The following is a 22,119-nucleotide window of genomic DNA, read 5'->3' on the forward strand; positions in this document are numbered from 1 at the left end:
TATGTAGGAGGTAGTCATTGGTTATACAAACTTAAAGTTACTATCTTAACTTCTGGGCCTTGAAGGAAGGCCGTTTTAGTGATGTCTGCCACAGTCAAGAGCCAGAACTGGAATGTTGACTCCTGCGTCTTACTATACCAGTTCCAGGAGGAATTTTGTTACACAGTTTCTACTGGAGATGGCAGTCGGATTTTTTTTTTTTCTTTTTTTTCCTCATATGTGAAGTAATAGTCTCTTCACAACAGAAAAAGCCACAAACCTAAACTTGTCACTGAATTTTCTTCAAGGTTACATACCTCTTGGGTATTTTAAATCTAGATTATGTTGATTTTTATATTTTTGTTCTCATTTTTCTATTTCTTTGTTTTCTTTACTGTGAATGTGCTACAGGATTTTGTACAGAGCTTCTAGTTTCTGTCTGTAATTTGAATACTGAATTTGTAGTATTTTAACTGATAAAAGAGAAATTTTTAGCCTAAGGAGAAAGCTAAAAACATAGATTATAGGCCCCATAATGAAATATATAGTAGTTGCATATGGCTAGTGCTTCTATGTGTATTGGAAGCATACTGTTTTCTCTTAGGATTTGTTTTTTCTTTAATGATTAATTTTCAGTTATATAAGGAATGTTTGCATAGTTTTATAATAATGAGAACTGTAATAGCTCATTTTCCACTCAGCAGATGATTTTGGGATCTACCAGATAGATGTTGATACATACAGACCTAGTTTAGATCATTATTCTTTAAAGAATCATCCTGTAAACACATTTATTTACAGTGTTTTGTCACTTATTAAAAGTGGGGGCTTTTTTTTTGGCCGGGCGCAGTGAGTCACACCTGTAATCCCAGCAGTTAGGGAGGCTGAGGCAGGTAGATCACTTGAGGTCAGGAGTTTGAGACCAGCCTGGCCAACATGGTGAAACCCTGTCTGTACCAAACATACAAAAATTAGCTGGGCGTAGTGGCGCCCACCTGTAATCCCAGCTACTCAGGGGGCTGAGGCAGGAGAATCGCTTGAAACAGGGAGGCAGAGGTTGCAGAGAGCCAAGATCGTGCCATTGCACTCCAGCCTGGGCGACAAAGCAAGACTGTCTGAAAGAACTTTGTCTTGATGGTATATGATGATATTTTTGTTCATTTACTACTACACAGAATCATTCATTTAAAATCACAGTATTTTTGGTCAAAGTTAAATGGAAGTAAAAAATTGACCTCATTATTATATCTCTACCACCCAAACATGTTTGCTACTCTTTTTTTTTTTTTTTTTTGGAGACAGGTTCTGGCTCTGTCCCCCAGGCCAGAGTGCAGTGGTACAACCTCAGCTCCCCGCAACCTCAGCCTCCCCAGGCTCAAGCCATCCTCCCACCTCTACCTCCTGAGTTGCTGGGACTACAGATGTGCACCATCATGCCTGGCTAATTTCTTTATTTTTGATAAAGGTGGGGTTTTGTGATGTTGCCCAGGTTGGTCTCAAACTCCTGGCCTCAAGCAGTCCTCCTACTTCAGCCTCCCAAAATCCTGGGATTACAGGTGTGAGCCACCTCGCCTGGCTTTTTAATTGATTAATTAATTTTTATTTATTTTATTTTATTTTTATTTTTATTTTTTTTTATTTTTTTTGAGACGGAGTCTCGCTCTGTCGCCCAGGCTGGAGTGCAGTGGCCGGATCTCAGCTCACTGCAAGCTCCGCCTCCCGGGTTTACGCCATTCTCCTGCCTCAGCCTCCCGAGTAGCTGGGACTACAGGCGTCCGCCACCTCGCCCGGCTAGTTTTTTGTATTTTTTAGTAGAGACGGGGTTTCACCGTGTTAGCCAGGATGGTCTCGATCTCCTGACCTAGTGATCCGCCTGTCTCGGCTTCCCAAAGTGCTGGGATTACAGGCTTGAGCCACCGCGCCCGGCCTTATTTTTATTTTTCAATAGAGATGAGGTGTTGCTGTGTTGACCACGATGGTCTCAAACTCCTGTCCTCAAGCCATCCTCCTGCCTCAGCCTCCCAGAGTGCTAGGATTACAGACATAAGCCACTGCCCAGCGGCAGTTTTAAAATAAGTCAGGTTTCTTTTGTTCTTTTAAAAATTTTTTCTTGAGATGGGGTTTTGTTGAAGATGATTTTTGTGAGTTAAAGGGGTATAGTGCTCTCTGCCAGATTGAAAGTAACGTGGGGATTTTGCCAGTTGTTGTCTGTTTTAATCATGCACTCCGAAACACGAAATAACCACAGCATGGGTTCAGGGACCCACTGAAAGGTGAACCTGAGCTAAAACTCCACTGATCACCTGCCCTCCACTAAATCCTCTTCTGACTGGTGGACCACAGTGACAGTTGGGTCTTCTGGAATTAGTGCTAGTTCAGAGCCAGTGTCTAGTTGATAATCCTTTTCCCCGATACATAGCCATCCTGATAAGAGGCCATAGGTCCTTTTGTGGATGTCTAGGAGAAAAATTAATGGTATCATAGAAATTTTTGTCTGTGTAGTAGTGTCATCCTCATGGAAACTTGACCTTCTCTTCATTCAGTGGGTTCTAGATCTGTAAACTGCAATCTGGGAATTGATTGAGCATCTGTGATTCTCATTTTTATGATTAAAGTTAAACTTTTGACCAGGCACGGTGGCTCATGCCTGTAATCCCTGCACTTTGGGAGGCCAAGACGGACGGATCATGAGGTCAGGAGTTCGAGACCAGCCTGGCCAATATGGTGAAACACCATCTCTACTAAAAATATAAAAAAATTAGCTGGATGTGGTGGTGCGCACCTGTAGTCCCAGCTACTCGGGAGGTTGAGGCAGGAGAATTGCTTAAACCCAGGAGGCGGAGGATGCAGTGAGCCGAGATCATGCCACCGCACTCCAACCTGGGTGACAGAGTAAGATTCCGTCTCAAAAAAAAAAAAAAAACAACGCCGGGCGCGGTGGCTCATGCCTGTAATCCCAGCACTTTGGGAGGCCAAGGCGGGCAGATCACCTGAGGTCAGGAGTTCAAGACCAGCCCAGCCAACATGGAGAAACCCTGTCTCTACTAAAAAATACAAAATTAGCCAGGCATGGTGGCGCATGCCTGTAATCCCAGCTACTCAGGAGGCTGAGGCAGGAGAATCTCTTGAATCCGGGAGGTGGAGGTTGTGGTGAGCCAAGATCGTGCCATTGCACTCCAGCCTGGGCAAAAAGAGTGAAACTCCGTCTCCAAAAAAAAAAAAAAAAGTTAAACTTTTTTCACTTGACCTAGAACTCTTCTGTTTATACACATCAAGTAAGAAAACAACCTAACAGATTTCACATCTGTTTCACTTCTAGGAATGTTGTAAGGTCTCTGGGAGTCAGACTATTTTGATTGTTATTTTGACTCTGGTATGATGTGAAAAGGTAGTACTACTAATGACTAAAATAAAAGGCATAGAGACGCTTGGTTTTTCAAATGGCATTATCTTCTTTACTGGAGTATGGGGCAGTTTGACTTTGTTGGCAGCTGTGCTTCTTCATACCTAGGCAGGCTTAACTTTTGTCTTATGTTCTCAGTTGAAAGCTGCCAATTTGGTCTAAGGAGGAAATGAAAACTTTAGAAACTCAGCAAATGTTGACATTTAAACTTTTACAGGAGTGAAAGATTAACCTTTGGCCTCTATTCTACAAGTTTTTCTTAGTTTATACGAGCCTCCTTCGTGGTGCTGAAGGACTGGTGTCAACATTTGCATCTTAACCTCAGTGTTCATAGATTTATAATTTACCCACAGAATTTTCTCTAGGCTTATAACTAAAGTATTTTTTAAGATCCCCTCCGAAAAAAAAGTACATTTTAAGTATATTAGAAACATGTTTTACTTTATTTTTGCAAACTGTACTCTTGTGAAAACAAGAAACTTGACTCTTGTTCGTCTTCTAAACTGTCTATTTGATTTTTTTTACTTAGAAAATTATCAGAAGGAGACGGGGGAGGCAGTTTAAATGTTGTCATAAACAGTAGAGCTTTTATGGAGAGATCTTATCAAAATTAGTTTTGATTTAACATATCAGACTAGTTAATTTAAAAAATTTGCTAGTTTTTTTTCTTTTTTTTTTTTTGAGTCTGTGGGTGGCTCTTTTAAAGGATAATTTTCCCTCCCAAGTGACATGGATATTAGTAAGCATTCTCCCAGATAGCTATTATATAGCAAAATGACAAGTAACAGATTATTTTACTAAGAAAATAAGATAAAATGCCACATAGTTAAACTTAAATAATGTGGACAAAGAAGCATTTAATGTACCAGAGTATGAATTTACCATTCAATTTATGGTTTTAGGAGATCTAGAAAAGAGGAGGAAAAAACAATAAATATACAAGAAGAAATAAATACATTGCAAAACAGAAGAATGGGAAATAATCAAGAGTTGGAAAATTAGGAAACAAAAGGCAAAATGAAGGAGAGTACATCGGATATAACAAAAGGTACTGAGGACTTACAAAAAGAAAATACTGGAAGTGAATGTTGTTAGTTATATGAAAGTCTCAATGAATAAATAATTTCAAAGACACTAGGAATTAGTACTGACGAAATAAGACATAAAAATCAGAACAGGGGCTGGGCGCGGTGGCTCATGCCTGTAATCGCAGCACTTTGGAAGGCCGAGGGCAGGCGGATCCAGCTAAGTCAGGAGCTTGAGACCAGCCTGGGCAACATGGTAAAAACCCTGTCTTTACTAAAAATACAAAAATTTGTGCTGAGGCACAAGAATCGCTTGAACCTGGAAGGTGGAGGTTGCAGTGAGCCAAGATCGCACCACTGTACTCCAGCCTGGGCAATAATAGAGTGAGACTCCATCTCAGCAACAACAACAAAAAAACCAAAACCAGAATAGACTCCTGTAACCAAGAAAAAAATTGAGGTGATTGTAAAACTACTTCCTCCTCTCCCCCATACTGCCTTAAGGGGGCAAAAGTCCACTCTGTAGGTATTGGTGATTTCTCCTTTTATTTTATTTATTTATTTATTTATTTTTTGAGACAGGATCTTGCTCTGTCACCCAGGCTAGAGTGCAGTGGTACAAACATGGTTCACTGCAGCCTCGACCTCCTGGGCTTAGGCAGTTCCCCTACCTCAGCCCTCCCAAGTAGCTGGGACCACAGTCATGGGCCACCACACCCAGGTAATTTTCTAATTTTTTGTAGAGATGGGATCTTGCTGTGCTGCCCAAGATGGTCTGGAACCCTTGGGGTCAAGTAATCTTCCCTCCTCAGCCTCCCAAATTGTTGAGATTATAGATGTGAGCCACCACTCCTGGTGTCTCCTAACCTTTTAAGAAGCAGATATTTCTCATGTTGAATAATAAGATAGAAGTGAACAACTGACAGCAAAATGACAAACATGAAAAAGTAGAAGTATAACCTAATCTCATTTATGAATGTATAGATGTTTAAATTCAAATAAAAATGCTAGCAAATGGCCACAGCAGATTATTCCTTTGTTTTGTTTCAAGTAGTTTATCCTAGGAATGTCAGACATGTTCAGTGTTTAAAAACTCATTAATATGTCTAGAGTCAGTGCTGTGGTTTGAATGTGTCCCCTCCAAAATTCAGGTGTTGCCAGTGTATTAAGAGGTGATTAGGTAAAGACAGCTTCTCCTCTCATGAATGGGACTAGGTATCCTTTTAAAGGCTTAATGGCGTAACCTTGTCTGTTTTTACACCTTGCCATGTGAGGACAGTATCCATTCCCTCTTGCCCTTCTGCCTTCTACTTTGTGAGGATGAAGGAATTCCTTCCCTCTGGAGGACACAGTGTTCAAGGCACCATCTTGGAAGCAGAGCCTGGACCCTCACCAGACACCTAACCTGCTGGTGCCTTGACATTGTACTTCCCAGCCTCCAGAACTGTGAGAAATTAAATTTCTGTTTTTCATAAATTACCCAGTCTGCTGGGTGCAGTGGCTCATGCCTATAATCCCAGCACTTTGGGAAGTGGAGGCGAGCGTAGTGCTTGAGCCTGAGTTCGAGACCAGCCTGGGCAAAGTGGTGAAACCCCCTCTCTACAAAAACACAAAAATTAGCCAGACGTGGTGGCGCATGCCTGTAATCCCAGCTACTTGGGAGGCTGAGGCCAGAGGATTGCCTGAGCCCAGAGATCAAGACTGCAGCGAGCCAGGATTGGAATACTGCATTCCAGCCTGGGTGACAGAACGAGACCCTGTCTCCAAAAAAAATTACCCAGTCTCAGGCATTCTGTCGTAACAGCACCTATAGACTAAGTATGGCTTAATGGTGAGGAGTACTTTTTCTGAACCAGATAGCCTTGGTTCAGATCTTGACTTTGCTTCCTAATGGCTGTGTGACCTTGAATGAGTTTATTGATCTTCTCTTACGCTTTCCTCATCTGTAAGTGAGTAATAAGAGCAGCTACCTCACAAGGTAGGGCAGCCATAACAGATACCACAGAGTGTGTGGCTTAAACAACAGAAATTTATTTTCTTATAGTTCTGGAGGCTAGAAGTGCAATAGCAAGGTGTCAGCAGGTTTGGTTTCTTCTGTGGCCTTTCTCCTTGGCTTGCAGATGTCTGCCTCCTTCCTGTGGCCTCATATTGTAGTCCCTCTGTGTGCATACATGTCTGTGCGTGCTCACTTGCTTTGTCTCACTCTTTGTCCTGATCTCCTCTCATAAGAATACCAGTTTTATTGGATTTACGCTTCTATCTCCAAATACACTAAAGTACTGGAGATTAGGGCTTCAACATAGGAATTTTGGGAGGACATAGTTCAGCTCATAACAGATTGTTATGAGGATTAAATGTCCTGATATACCTGGCCCTAGCAAATGCTACCTAAGTGTTTATTATTTTTTTATTATTACTTTACAGTAATACATAATATATAATATTACTTTACAGTAATAAGTAATACATAAAAACCCAAACACTTCAGAAAAATCTTTTTATTTCAGAGTAATTAATTAGAGATTGGCAGGGAGTTGTACAAAATGTATAGGAAGGTTCTGTTCATGCACCCTGCATCTCTCCTCCTGTAGAATTCTAGTACATTATTAAAACCAAAACATTGACATTGATACAATCCATAGGACTAATTCAGATTTGAAGTTATACATGAATCATTTGTGTGTGTGTGTGTGTATTACACTTCTAGGCAATTTTATCACATGTGTAGCTTGTTGTAAAACTGCGGTCAAGATGCAGAACTACTTCATCACAAGGCTCTTTCCTGCTATACCTTTGTAGCCACACCTACCCACTCTCCTTTGAAACCTTAATCCTTGACAACTACAAACCTATTTTCCTGTATAATTTCATTGTTTCAAGAATATAGTATACATAAATGGAGTCACAAAGTACACAACCTTTTATTTTGAGACAGAGTCTCTCCCTGTCACTCAGACTGGAATGCAGTGGTGCGATCTCAGCTCATTGTGGTCTCTGCCTCCTAGGTTCAAGCTGAGATCCTCCCATCTCAGCCTCCAGAGCAGCTGGGACTACAGGTGCACACCACCACGCTAGCTAATTTTTAAATTTTTTGTGGAGACAGGGTCTCACTATATTGGCCAGGCTGGTCTTGACATCCTGGGTTCAAGCAGTCTTCCTGCCTTGGTCTCCCAAAGTGCTAGGATTACAGGTGTGAGCCACTGCACCCAGCCTACAGCTTTTTGAGATTGGCTTTTTTCACTCAGCATAATTTCCTTGAAGTTCCAAGATTTTGCATGTATAAATAGGCCATTCCTTTTTATTTCTGTGTAGTGTTCCATGGTGTGGATATAGTACACTTGGCTTAACCATTGCCTCCACAAGGACATTTGGTTTGTTTCCAGTTTTTGGCTATTATGAATAAAGCTACTATGAACATTCTTATAGAGGTTTTTACACCAACATGTTTTTCTTTCTCTGGAGTAAATGTTCAAGAGTGCAATTGCTGGGTCAAATGATAAGTTTTAGTGTTTTTTTTTTTTTTTTGAGACGGAGTCTTCCTCTGTCACCCAGACTGGAGTGCAGTAGCACGATCTCAGCTCACTGCAAGCTCCGCCTCCCGGGTTCACGCCATTCTCCTGCTTCAGCCACCCGAGTAGCTGGGACTACAAGCGCCCGCCACCACGCCCGGCTAATTTTTTGTTTTTTAGTAGAGACGGGGTTTCACTGTGTTAGCCAGGATGGTCTCAATCTCCTGACCTCATGATCCGCCCGCCTTGGCCTCCCAAAGTGCTGGGATTACAGATGTGAGCCACCGCACCTGGTGGCATTTTTAGTTTTAAAAGAAACCGTCAAACAAAAAAGGCTTTACCTTTTTACATTCTCACCAGCAATATATGTAAGTGATTCAGTTTCTCTACATCCTTGACAGCGTTTAGTGTTGTTGCTATTTTTTATTTTAACCATTCTTATAGGTGTGTAATGAAATCTCATTGTGGTTTAAACTTTTATTTCCCTAAAGGCTAATATGTTGAACATCTTTTCTTGTGCTCATTAATCATCTTTTTTTTTTTTTGAGACGGAGTCTTGCTCTGTCTCCCAGGCTGGAGTGCAGTGGCGCGATCTCAGTTCACTGCAAGCTCTGCCTCCCAGGTTTATGCCATTCTCCTGCCTCAGCCTCCCGAGTTGCTGGTACTACAGGCGCCTGCCACCTCGCCTGGCTAGTTTTTTGTATTTTTTAGTAGAGACGGGGTTTCACTGTGTTAGGCAGGATGGTCTCGATCTCCTGACCTAGTGATCTGCCCGTCTCGGCCTCCCAAAGTGCTGGGATTACAGGCTTGAGCCACCACGCCCGGCCTCATTAACCTTCTTTACATCACTCCCCCGCTCTTTTTTTTTTTTTTTTTTTTTTTTTTTTGAGATGGAGTTTTGCTCTTATTGCCCAGGCTGGAGTACAAATGGCATGGTCTTGGCTCGCTGCAACCTCTGCCTCCCGGGTTCAAGCAATTCTCCTGCCTCAGCCTCCCAAGTAGCTGGGATTACAGGCATGCACCATCATGCCCGGCTAATTTTGTATTTTTTAGTAGAGATGGGGTTTCTCCTTGTTGGTCAGGCTGGTCTCGAACTCCCGACCTCAGGTAATCCGCCTGCCTCAGCCTCCCAAAGTGTTGGTGAGCCACTGCCCCTGGCCTGCATCCTCTTTAGTAAAATGTCTGTTCATATTTTTTGCCAGTTTTCTAATTGGAATTCTTTAGATAGTCTAATCTCAAGTTCTTTGGTAGATGTGTGGCTTGAAAATATTTTCTTCCAGTCAGTAATTTGTTTCTTCATCCTGTTTACAGGGTCTTACTCTGTACTTTTGATGAGGTTCCATTTATCAATGTTTCCTTTTGTGGATTAGAGCTTTTTCTGTCAAGTCTAGGAACTGTTGGCTTAGTTCTAGGTTGTAGAGATTTTTCTCCCCTTTTTTCCTAACAGTTTTATGTTTTATATTTAAGTTCTTGATCTATTTTGTTTTTTCTCTTTTAAAATTTTATTTATTTATTTATCTATTTATTGTTATTATTATTGTTATTTGAGACGAAGTTTTGCTCTCGTTGCCCGGGCTGGAGTGCAATGGTGTGATCTCAGCTCAGTGCAACCTCTGCCTCTCAGGTTCAAGCGATTCTCCTGCCTCAGCCTACCAAGTTGCTGGGATTACAGGCACCCGCTGCCATGCCCGGCTGGTTTTTTGTATTTTTAGTAGAGATGGGGTTTCACCACGTTGGCCAGGCTGGTCTCGAACACCAGACCTCAGGTGATCCACCTGCCTCGGCCTTCCAAAGTGCTGGGATTACAGGCGTGAGCCACTGCACCGGCCGAGTTAATATTTTATAAGGTGTAAGCAAGGTTTGTTTGTTTGTTTGTTTGTTTTTGCCTATGCATCTAGTTGTTCCAGTAGCATTTATTTAAAAGTCTCTTTTTTTCAATTTATGTAATTTATTAAATTGCCTTTTTTTTTTTTTTTTTTTTTAAAGAGACAGGGTTTTACTATGTTGTCCAGGCTGGAGTGCAGTGGTGTGATCATAATTCACTGTAACCTTGCACTTGCACTCCTGAGCTCCCGCCTCAGCCTTCTGAGTAGCTAGGAGCTAGGACTACAGACAGTACCACCATGGCTGGCTAATTTTTTCATGTTTTTGTACAGATCAGATCTCACTTTGTTGCCCAGGCTGGTCTCAAACTCCTGGGCTCAAGTGATCCTCAAGCGAGTGATCCTCAGATGATCCTCCCCCTTCATGCTCTCAAAGTGTTGGGATCACAGGGGTGCACCCTATTAAATTGCTTTTGTACTTTTGTAAAAAATCAGTTGAATATATTTTTGTGAGTTTTTTTGTTTGTTTGTTTTGTTTTTTGAGACGGAGTCTCGCTCTGTCACCCAGGCTAGAGTGCAGTGGTGTGATCTTGGTTCACTGCAACCTCCACCTCCCGAGTTCAAGCAGTTCTCTGCCTCAGCTTCCAGAGTAGCTGGGATTACAGGCACCCGCCACCACATCCAGCTAATTTTTTACATTTTTAGTAGAGACAGAGTTTCACCATCTTGGTCAGGCTGGTCTTAAACTCCTGATCTCGTGATCCACCCGCCTCGGCCACCCGAAGTGCTGGGATTACAGGCATGAGCCATCTCGCCTGGCCTTTTTTTTTTTTTTTTTTGGAGACGGAGTTTTGCTCTTGTTGCCGAGGCTGGCGTACAGTGGTGTGATGTCAGCTCACTGCAACCTCCGCCTCCTGGTTTCAAGCGATTCTTCTGCCTCAGCCTCCTGAGTAGCTGGGATTACAGGTTCCCGGCACCATGCCCAGCTAATTTTTTATTTTTAATAGAGATGGGGTTTCACCATGTTGGCCAAGCTGGTCTCGAACTCCTGACCTCATGATCCGCCCACCTCAGCCTCCCAGAGTACTGGGATTACAGGTGTGAGCCCACTGCATCCGGCCAAAGGTCTGTTTTTATAAGCTGTGAGGATTAAATGTACTAACATAGAATGTCTTGCCTGTAAAGTGCTACATAATGTCAGCTTTTGAGGATTGTGTTTTAAAAAAGTGCTATGTAAGTGTTAGTTATTATTGTTATTACTTTACAACACAGCAAATAAATAATAACTTTTTTTTTTTGAGACGGAGTCTCGCTCTGTTGCCCAGTCTGGAGTGCAGTGGTGCAATCTCAGCTCATTGCAACCTCCACCTCCTGGGTTCAAGCGATTCTTCTGCCTTAGCCTCCCAAGTATCTGGGACTACAGGTGTGTGCTACCACACCTGGCTAATTTTTGTATTTTTAGTAGATATGGGGGTTTCACCATGTTGACCAGGCTGGTCTCGAACTCCTGACCTCAAATGATCCACCACCTCAGCTGCCCAAAGTTCTGGGCTTACAGGTGTGAGCCACCATGCCCAGTCAATAATAATTAAAAAAAAAAAAAAATTGGATAAACTCAGTAGTTATTCCTACTTTGTAATTTTAAAAACAATACAGTTTCAAAAACTTTTTACTTGTGGTAAAATACACGTAACATAAAATTTACTATCTTAACCTTTTTTTTTTTTTTTTTTTTTTTTTTTTAAGATGGAGTTTCGTTCTTGTTGCCCAGATTGGAGTGCAATGGTGCTATCTTGCCTCACTGCAACCTCCGCCTCCTGGGTTCAAACCATTCTCCTGTCTCAGCCTCCTGAGTAGCTGAGATTACAAGCGCCCACCACCACACCTGGCTAATTTTTGTATTTTTAATAGAGATGGGGTTTCGCCATATTGGCCAGGCTTGTTTCAAACTCCTGGCCTCAGGTGATCCACCTGCCTTGGCCTCCCAAAGTGCTGGGATTACATGCGTAAGGCACCGCGCCCAGCCCTGAGCCACCGCTCCCGGCCCACCATCTTAACCATTTTTAAGTGCACAGTTCAGTAGTAAATACATTCACATTGTTTGCAGCCAATCTCCAGAACTTTTTTAACCTCAGAAATTGAAAACTAAAATGCCCATTAAACAACTCCTCATGTCTACCTTCCCCCCCAATCCCTGGCAGCTACCGTTCTACTTTGTCTCTATGAATTTGACTATTATAGGTGCCTCATCTAAGTGTAATCACAAAGTATTTGTCTTCTTGTGACTGGCTTATTCACTTAGCATAATGCTCTCAGGGTTTATCCATGTTGTAGAATGTAGAATTTCATGTATACACCACATTTTTTATCCATTCATTTGTTGATGGGTATTTGAGTTGCTTCCACCTTTTGGCTATTGTGAATAATACTGCTGTGAACATGGTTGCACAGCTATCTCTTTGAGGCCCTGCTTTCAACTGTTTTGGGTATATTCCCAGAAATGGAATTGTTGTATCATACGGTAATTCTGTTTTGGAGGAACTGCCATAGTTTTCCATAGTGGCTACACCATTTTACATTCCCATCAACAGTGTACAAGTGTTCTAGTTACTCCACATCCTCACCAATACTTGTTGTTTTGTGGGGTTGGTTGGTTTTTTGTTTTCTTGGTAGTGGCCACCTCAATGGGTATGAGGTGATGTCTTGTTGTGAGTTGCAGTTTCCTGAAATTAGTGACTTTGAGCATCTTTTCATGTGGTCGTTGGCCATTTTTATATCTTTGGAGAAATATCTGTTCAAGTCCTTTGCCCATTTTTTTATTGGGTTGTTATTTTGTTGTTGTTGAGTTGTAGCAGTTATTCATATATTTGGGTTATTAATGCCTTACCATATATATAAATTGCAATTATTTTCTCCCATTCCATGGGTTTCCTTTTTATTCTGTTGATTATGTCGTTTAATGCACAGAGATTTTAAATTTTGATGCCTATTTTATGTATTTTTACTGTTTTTATCCCTATTTTTGGTGTCACATTCGAGAAATCATTGCTAAATTCAACGCTATAACACTTTCTCCCTGTTTTCTTCCTTTTTTTCTTTTTTTTGAGATGGAGTCTTTGTAGCCCAGGCTGGAGTTCTGTGGCATGACCTCAGCTCACTGCAACCTCCTCCTGCCGGGTTCAAGTGATTCTCCTGCCTCAGCCTCCCGAGTAGCTGGAATTACAGGCGCCTGCCACCACACCCAGCTAATTTTTGTATTTTTTGTAGAGACCAGGTTTCACCATGTTGGCCAGGCTGGTCTCAAACTCCTGACCTCAGGTGATCTGCTCACCTCAGCCTCCCAAAGTGCTGGAATTACAAGTGTGAGCCTTCGCACCCGGCATGTAGTAAGTTTTGAAATCAAGAAGTGTGGGACCTCCAACTTTGTTATTTTTCAAGATTGTTTTGTCCGTTTGGGGTCTTAGCACATTTATGCTTAGTGTTTCATTATTGGTTGCTAAGCTTGTGGGAGTTACTTATATTCTACTGCTCAAGGTCATCACCAAGGTCTGAGTTTTCACAGAAAAAATTTGCAACCTCAGGCATAAATGGGTTAATATAGTTTTTAATGGTAAAGCTTTAGAGGTGTTACCATGAAAATGAAGAACGGAAAAATGTTTTTTATGATTATTGTTTCGTGTTTTATTCAGTGCAGTAAAATGTAAAACAGATAAGAGGTATAAGTTATAGAAAGGAAGATAAAACCTTGTTATTTACAAATGCTATGATTTTGTACCTAAACAATTAAATCGAAAGGAACAAACTGGGCTGGGCGCAGTGGCTTATGGCTATAATCCCAGCACTTTGGGAGGCTGAGCTGGACGGATCACTTGAAGGCAGGAGTTCCAGACCAGCCTGGCCAACATGGTGAAACCCCTTTTCTACTAAAAATACAAAAAAATTAGCCAGGCATGGTGGTATGTGCTTGTAATCCCAGCTACTTGGGAGGCTGAGGCGGGAGAATTGCTTGAACTCAGGAGGCAGGGGTTGCAGTGAGCTGAGATCACACCTTTGCACTCCAGCCTGGGCTACAGAGCGAAATTCCATCTCCAAAAAAAAGGAAAGGAGAAGACTGAAAATGATTATGAAGATTAAAAACCATGAAAATTGATAATTTCTGTATATCAGCAGTAACATAAAAATAGGAAAAAATTGCTTTTCAAATTAAGTGATAAACATGTTCTTATTTTACTCATAATTGTTTTGTTTTGAGACAACGATCTTGGCTCTGTCACCCAGGCTGGAGTGCAGTGTGCAGTGGTGTGATCTTGGCTCACTGCAACCTCTGCTTCACGGGCTCATGTGATCTGCCCACCTCAGCCTCCACGTAGCTGGGACCACAGGTGCACACCACCATGCCTGGCTAATTTTTTGTATTTTGGGTAGAGATGGGGTTTCACCATGTTGGCCAGGCTGGTCTCGAACTCCTGAGCTCAAGGGATCCACCCATCTTGGCCTCCCAGAGTGCTGGGATTATAGGAGTGAGCCACTGCTCCCAGCCTGTTTTGAGTTAATTTTTATGTGGATGTGAAGCAAGGGTACAACTTCATTGTTTTGCCTGTGGCTATCTACTCCTGGCACCATTTGCTGAAAAGACTATTCTTTCCCTCATTGAATTGTGTTGGCACCCTTGTCAAAAATCATTTGACCACAATTATGGATTTATTCCTGGACTCTCAATTCTATTCCACTGATCTAACCTTATGCTAGTACTGTACTGTCTTGATTACTGTGGCTTTGTTTTAGGTGGTGAAGTATGAGTCTTCCTACTTTTTCAGAATTGGTTCCTAGCAATTCCATATGCATGTTAGAATTTGCCTACTAATTTCTACAAAGAAGTCAGCTGGGGCCTGGTGTGGTGGCTCACGCCTGTAATCCCAGCACTTTGGGAGGTGGAGGTGGGTGGATCACCTGAGGTCAGGAGTTCGAGACCAGCCTGGCCAACATGGTGAAACAATAATAAATTATTATTGTTTATACTATAGAATTATTTCTTCCTCTTGATGCTACTGTATATGGAATTTTTTTCTTCATTTTCAGATTGTTCATTGCAAGTATTAAAAAATGAATTTTTGTCTGTCAATCTTGTATTCTACAGCCTTGCTGAACTAGTCATTAGTTATAAAAGGAAGGCTCCTGGTGGCTGTTTTATGCCCTGGGTCTCTCCTACAAACTAGCCAGTCTGCAGTCTAGGCTGTATCTTCTTCACATCCTCTTTCCACTTGCCTAGTACCACAACCCCCATTGTTTTTGGGAACACCCTTAGACTGAAACTTGTCACACTCTTGTAAGTGAAGTTAGGTCCTTTGAGATACTCTGTGTTCCTGTTTCTTCCCTTAGGCAAAGTATCTGAGCCAGTGTTCTAGTGGTAGAGGTGGGGGCAATGGCAAGCTTTTCTGTGAATGCTACCCCAGCTCTAGGAGGGTGTGGGGCAGGTCAGCAGCCTGGGGTCCTCTTGGCTTGTCTCTCCTGTTGTGGAACCACTGTCCCATGAGCTGGGGAAAAGGGTCTTTGGGTTCCCAGTATTCTCAGTGTGTCATGCCTATGAAAGGGCCCCTTTTCCACAAGTAGGGATTGAGCAGAAGAAGGGAGCCCCTGCCTCTGATGGTACTTGCCCAAGACTTAGCCTTAGCAACAGAAGTCAGGGCAGGATGAGAAATGCTGAAGTTGCATCCCTCCCAGGAATAAAGAGAGCCCTCGGGGCTTAGTGCAGTGCTCACACCTGTAATCCTAGTACTGTGGGAGACTGAGGCAGGCAAATCACTTGAGGCCAGGGTTCGAGCCCCTCCTGGCAAATATGGTAAAACCCCATCTCTTGGGCCAGGCACGGTGGCTCACACCTGTAATCCCAGCACTTTGGGAGGCCGAGGCGGGCAGATCACGAGGTCAGGAGATAGAGACCATCCTGGCTAATATGGTGAAATCCCATCTCTACTAAACAAAATTAAAAAATTAGCTGGGCATGGTGGCGGGCGCCTGTAGTCCCAGCTACTCGGGATGCTGAGGCAGGAGAATGGCGTGAACCCAGAAGGCGGAGCTTGCAGTAAGCTGAGATTGCGCCACTGCATTCCAGCCTAGGCGATAGTGTGAAACTCCATCTCAAAACAACAACAACAACAACAACAACAAAAAAACATCTCTACTAAAAATACAAAAATTAGCTGATTTTGTGGTGGCATGTACCTGTAATCCCAGCTACTCGGGAGGCTGAGGCGGGAGAATCGCTTGAACCCAGGAGGCAGAGGTGGCAGTGAGACAAGATCGCACCACTGCCCTCCAGCCTGGACAACAAAACAAGAGCAAAAGCAAGACCCTGTCTCCAAAAAAAAAAAAAAAAAAAAAAAAAAAACAAAGCCCTCAGGCTTGGATTTTGGGGAAAGGGGACACTTGCGTTCTTGGCTGCAGCACCCAGAGCCTAGCTGATGGGGCCGGGAGTGGGATCTTTGTTCAGATTCCATAGACTGTCACTTTTCTGACTGAATTTTCGTAGAGTTTATTGAATAAATGTTTCTTTCTTTCTTTCTTTTTTTTTTTTTTTTTTTTTTTTTTTTTTTTTTTTTTTTTTTTTTTGAGACAGAGTCTCACTGTCGCCCAGGCTAAAGTGCAGTGGTGTGATCTTGGCTCACTGCAACCTCTGCCTCCTGGGTTCAGGAGATTCTCCCGCCTCAGCCTCCCGAGTAGCTGGGATTGCAGGCATGCGCCACCATGCTGAGCTAATTTTTTGTGTTTTTTTTTTTTTTTTGAGGCGGACCCTTGCTCTTGTCACCCAGGCTGGAGTGCAGTAGTGTGATCTTGGCTCACTGCAGCCTCCACCTCCTGGGTTCAAGCAATTCTCCTGCCTCAGCCTCCTGAGTAGCTGGGATTACGGGTGCCTGCTACCATGGCCTGGCCAATTTTTGTATTTTTAGTAGAGATGGGGTTTCACCATGCTGATCAGGCTGGTCTTGAACTGACCTTAGGTGATCTACCTGCCTCAGCCTCCCAAAGTGCTGAGATTACAGGTGTGAGCCACCATGCCCAGCCAATTTTTATATTTTTAGTAACGACGGGGTTTCACCATGTTGGCCAGCCTGGTCTCAAACTCCTGACCTCAAGTGATCTACCCACTACAGCCTCCCAAAATGCTTGGATTATAGGCATGAGCCACCATGCTCAGCCTGTTTCTTCATTTCCTGTTTGCCTTTAGGACTCAGAGACTTTGAGTGCTTGTTGTTTGATAATTTTCGCTGCTTCCACTGAGGAGCAGGTAGTGGAGCTTCCTTATACTGTTATTCTCAGTGTCAGTCTCCGATAAACTTTTTTTGAGCTAGCATTCATGCCTCCATAAGGCTTAGCTTAGAAAAACATTTCCTTCATATGAGCTTTGACCATGCTTCGTAAGGAACTCTTAATATACCCCTTAACATCTCAACTTTCAGGTACTGTTTTTTTGTGTTATAAGAGGCCAAGAGAGTTGATTTCTCATGTTTATTTTCCATAAACAATTCGGTACATGTGGAAGTACTATAGAAGGGAAAATCTGCACATGAGTACAGAGTTTGTAAAATAAATGAAAATAATGGTAGATAATTTTAATATAGAGGGTGCAGCACCGCAGTTGAGTTCTATTCAGGTTGGCTTGAAGTTGATGCAGTTAACTTTTGCCTTCTCTGACCTGAGTTAGTCATCAGAATCATCAGGCTTTGGCCCGGTGTGGTGGCTCATGCCTGTAATCCCAGCACTTTGGGAGGTTGAGACAGGCTGATCACCTGAGGTCAGGAGTTTGAGACCAGCCTGGCCAACATGGTGAAACCCCATCTCTACTAAAAATACAAAGATTAGCTGGATGTGGTGGTGAGCACCTGTAATCCCAGCTACTTGGGAGGCTGAGGTGGGAGAATCGCTTGAACCCAGGAGGCAGAGGTTGCAGCGAGCCGAGATCATGCCACTGCACTCCAGCCTAGGTGACAAGAGTGAAGCTCCGTCTCAAAAAAAAAAAAAAAAAAAAAAACCATCAGGCTGCTTCTTCTTCAGTTTTACTATCCTCTTAAATTAAAATTTATTTATTTATGATTTTTTTTTTTTTCTTTCAGGGACCACTTAATAGTGAGTCTTCCAACCAGAGTTTGTGTAGCGTGGGATCCTTGAGTGATAAAGAAGTAGAGGTAAGAAGCTATGTTCATGGCAAGACTTTTCATACTTCCACTTTTGGGCGAGGCTTGGTGACTCAAGGCTATAATCCCAGCACTTCGGGAGGCGGAGGTGGGCAGATTGCTTGAGGCTGGGAGTTCGAGACCAGCCTGGGCAACATAGTAAGAACTCATTTCTACAAAAAAACTTAGCAGGGCGTGGTGGTGCATACCTGTGGCCCCAGCTACTTGGAGGCTAAGGTGGGAGGATTGTTTGTGCCTGGGAGGATGAGGCTGCAGTGAGCTGTGATGGCACCACTGTACTCCAGCCTGGGCGACAGAGTGAGACCCCCATCTCAGAGAAAAGATAGCACTGCTTAATTAACTCCCTGGGTGCTGTTAGACTGTGTGTCAATTGCTCCGCTTTGAGTTGTGTGCTCTTTGCATACATACAGCTGTGATGTGGCCCTCATGAGTTTTTACTATTATAATCATGTGTGGATCTTATATATTTTAAAATTTTTGCTTAGTTGCCATCAATAAAGGATAGATATTTGCAGTATTGTTCCTGTTTAAATGTAAGATAAAATTGATTGACTGATTTTATTTTTACAACTTTTTTCGAGACATGGCCTCACTCTGTCATGCAGGCCGGGGTGCAGTGGGGCAATCATAGCTGATTGTAACCTGACACTCCTGAACTCAAGCAGTCCTCCTGTCTCAGCCTCCTGAATAGCTAGGTGCCACCATGCCCGGCTAATTTTTAAAAATATTTTTATAGAGACGAGGTCTCGCTGTGTTGCCCAAACTGGTCTGGAACTCAAGCCATCCTCCCACCTCAGCCTTCAAAGTGTTGGAATTACAGACATGAGCCACAGTGCCTGGTCAAGATTTTTTGTTCATTTGCTTAGCTTTTCACAGCCCTCATGCACAAGGTTGTTTTTGTTTTGTTTTTTGTTTTTGTTTTTTTTTAAGGCATATAACCTAGCTGCCTATAGATGGGTCTAAGTGTAAGTCTGTAGCCACCTACTTTGCACTTTGCAGATCTCTCCTTTTTGGAAAAAAGATTGGATTTAAAGTAGAAGTACTGTAACAGCAGTTTTCTGAGAACTTAACGTATGGTGGACGTTTATCCTACATTTGTGCTCTATTAAATATCTTATGAAAGTTTTGTAGTACCTCTGATTTACAGATGAATAAACTGAAGCTCTGATATTTTAAGGAGTTTGACAGAAATTGTGTGGATGGTTTGGTTCTAGACCCTAATACTCTTTGATTATACTCAGTTTTAAGAGGAAGACAGTGATTCAGGACTTGTCTGGACCAGTTATATCTGTTTATGTATTTTGTGTATACTCGCTGTTTTCCTAATGTGAAAAATTTACCAAAATGCTAATTGTGACGTATATGGTTTTTAACAGACTCCCGAGAAAAAGCAGAATGACCAGCGAAATCGGAAAAGAAAAGCTGAACCATATGAAACTAGCCAAGGTAGTAATAATTTCGTATCAACAAAAGTACTCAATTCTAATGTACTTAGATAGAATTTTCTAACTCAAACTAAATAATTAGTTTGTACACAGGGATTCCTGATAAAGGCGGTTTGTGTATCTTAAGGGAATATCAGACTGTTTATTACAGACTTGCCATTTGATATACACCTGACAAAACAGTGTTAGTTCTTCGGGGACTCTTTGTTTTCCCTGTTGTAAGCTAACAATCTTCTTAACCACAGGTTTTTCTTTACGTCAAGCATATATTGTACAAAAAAGAGGTTATGTCAGAGTTTTAACTCTAACTTGTGTTAGATCAGTGATTTGTTAATGACAGCCAGCTGGAACTGCTTCATTTACATTACTGTCTTTTCTGCCTACAGATCTTCCATGGCAGTTGTTTAGTTGAATATTGGAACCCACTGGGATAAATCTGTAAACATGATGGTTATAATGCCAAATATCTTTATATAATCAAAGAAAGAAAAAATGGCTTGGCTTTTTTTTCTCCCATTCTAAGGAATAGAGAGCCTAGTCTTGTTGCATCCTTCTTATCTTTTAAAATCTGCAGATAGTTCATTTTGTCTTTGGGAGCACAATTCTCCCAAAGTGAGAAGAAAAATTACTGAATCTTAAAGCTGTGAAAAATTCTTCCTTTCACTGCTTGTTCAGTCCTTTATTTTATGGAGGAAATAGTCTGTTCTTAGGCTAAGGTATTTTGGCTCATTTGTTACAAGTAAAGGTGACGCTTGGGTTTATAGCAATGTATGTAGTTACTGAATGTATAGTACATTTTAGTGAATGATGGTTTATATGTGTATTGGAAAAACTGTATTTACTTTGGTTTCATTTTCAGGGAAAGGCACTCCTAGGGGACATAAAATTAGTGATTACTTTGAGGTAAGTTACATTTTTTGAAAAAACAAACAACAAAAAAAACCAAACAAACAAAAAACCAAACTCTGTAGTGATTTTTTTAAAAAAAACCTGAATCCTTGTGTTCATTTGAGGCTTTAGAAAGTAATATTTTGGCCAGGCGACGTGGCTTATGCTTGTAATCCCAGCACTTTGGGAGGCCGAGATGGGAGGATCGCTGGAACCCAGGAGTTCGAGACCAATCTGGGCAACATGGGGAAACCCTGTCTCTACAAAAAAATAGAAAAATTAGCCAGGTGTGGTGGCACACACCTGTAGTCCTGGCTGCCTGGGAGGCTGAGGTGGGAGGATCACTTGAGCCTGAGAAGTCGAGGCTGCAGTGAGCCATGATCTGCACTGCAGCCTGGGTGACAGTGAGACCCTGTCTCCCCCCACCCCAAAAAAAAGAAAGAAAGAAAGTAATGTTTTGCCTTTACTGTACTCTTCTTCCCTTTCTCCCCATCTTCATCAGTTAATGCTGCCCCATCTCTCAATAAGAGAAAACTGCTGCTGCCTTCCTAAATTTAAATTTATTATGTGTCTTGTCTGTGATGATGTAAGAATTCACAAATGAGGTGATTTTTCTCTTGGCCAGACGAGGTTTTGTGTCTTACAAAGATTGAGGTGGAATGACTTGGACTCTTCTTTTGTCCTCCTCCCTTTAGTCCAGTGGAACATGTAGTGAGTTCCCTGACCCATCGTTAGTGGTTACTAAAGACACTAACATCCACTGCACCACTGCATTTCTGCTTCGTGTATTTTGAGACAAGAAGGGAAAACATTCTTCTCTCATGTCCTTTCAAAATCATGTATACCTTCAGCTTTCTAGCCATGTTTTCTTTATATCTTGGTATATTTCTGCTGGAGCTCCTTCTTAAAAATCTCATTAAAAAGTTAGCAGAATTTGACTTGTGTGGCATTTTCTCTCTAGAGTAAGATGTATTAACTTAAAGGGGCCATATAATTAAGATCTGTTTGTGTATTAATCTTTTACTCTCCTTATCTGAAGCATAGTACTGTTTTGAATTATTCATATCCGTTTTTCCCTGTTGGCCAGTTTGCTGGGGGAAGCGGGCCAGGAACCAGCCCTGGCAGAAGTGTTCCACCAGTTGCACGATCCTCACCGCAACATTCCTTATCCAATCCCTTACCGGTAAGCATTCACCTGGAGAAATTTGACACCTGTTGTAGGAGACAAGATGCCCAGAAACACTCAAGCAAAGTTTCTCTTTCATTAATTACCCACAGGGAATGAAGCATTAGGGAGAAGAGTTCATAGTTTTACCTATGAATCCCTTACTTAGATTCAAATCTGTATCAGTAAATTAGCTTTTTACAGAAGAGCCAATCCTATTATCTCTATATAATAAATTACCTCTAATCCTACAGCTCAGTAGTCTGTCAAAGAATTGATTCCAATCGAAACATTAGATTTTTTCCCTTGCCAAATTTGTATGTTCCTGTAGGGTTTTTTAATTTTAAAATTTGACCAGCTTCTGGCATAATTGAGTTTTCTCCAGAGCTTACTCAGTAATGTACTAGAAAAACTAATGCTATACAGATTTGTGATAGGTTTGTTTCCAGCCTGTAAGAGAGATCTGAAGGTCTTAAAAACATACCTAAGTTAGTGGTTCTCAGTTGGTGGCAGTTTTGCCCCTCAGGGACATTTGTCAATAACTGGAGTCATTATTGGTTGTCACAGCTCAAAGGTATGGGAATGACACTATAGGCATCTACTGGGCAGAAGTCAGGGATGCTGGTAAACATTCTGTAATGTTAGGACAGCCTCCCTGCAAAAAAAAATTACCTGGTCCAAAATATCAGT

The 22,119-nt window shown here is 42.0% G+C and overlaps 1 protein-coding gene across 6 annotated transcripts in view; it reads left to right on the forward strand.

Moving 5' to 3' along the window:
- Positions 1 to 22,119, forward strand: part of TLK2 (tousled like kinase 2) — a 162,313-nt gene that overhangs the window by 48,501 nt on the left and 91,693 nt on the right. For 2 of the 6 annotated variants that reach the window (XM_025362097.1, XM_025362096.1), the window contains exons 3-6: positions 17,851 to 17,922; positions 19,308 to 19,377; positions 20,236 to 20,279; positions 21,352 to 21,447. In XM_025362097.1, coding sequence (XP_025217882.1) covers positions 17,851 to 17,922; positions 19,308 to 19,377; positions 20,236 to 20,279; positions 21,352 to 21,447 — 282 coding nt within the window. Of the gene's footprint in view, positions 1 to 4,284; positions 4,431 to 17,850; positions 17,923 to 19,307; positions 19,378 to 20,235; positions 20,280 to 21,351; positions 21,448 to 22,119 lie in introns of all 6 variants that reach the window. The other 4 variants (XM_025362098.1, XM_025362099.1, XM_025362100.1 and 1 more) reach the window with 3 other exon arrangements.

The sequence above is a fragment of the Theropithecus gelada genome, chromosome 16 (genome assembly GCF_003255815.1).
Source record: "Theropithecus gelada isolate Dixy chromosome 16, Tgel_1.0, whole genome shotgun sequence".
In the NCBI taxonomy this organism is placed as follows: domain Eukaryota; kingdom Metazoa; phylum Chordata; class Mammalia; order Primates; family Cercopithecidae; genus Theropithecus; species Theropithecus gelada.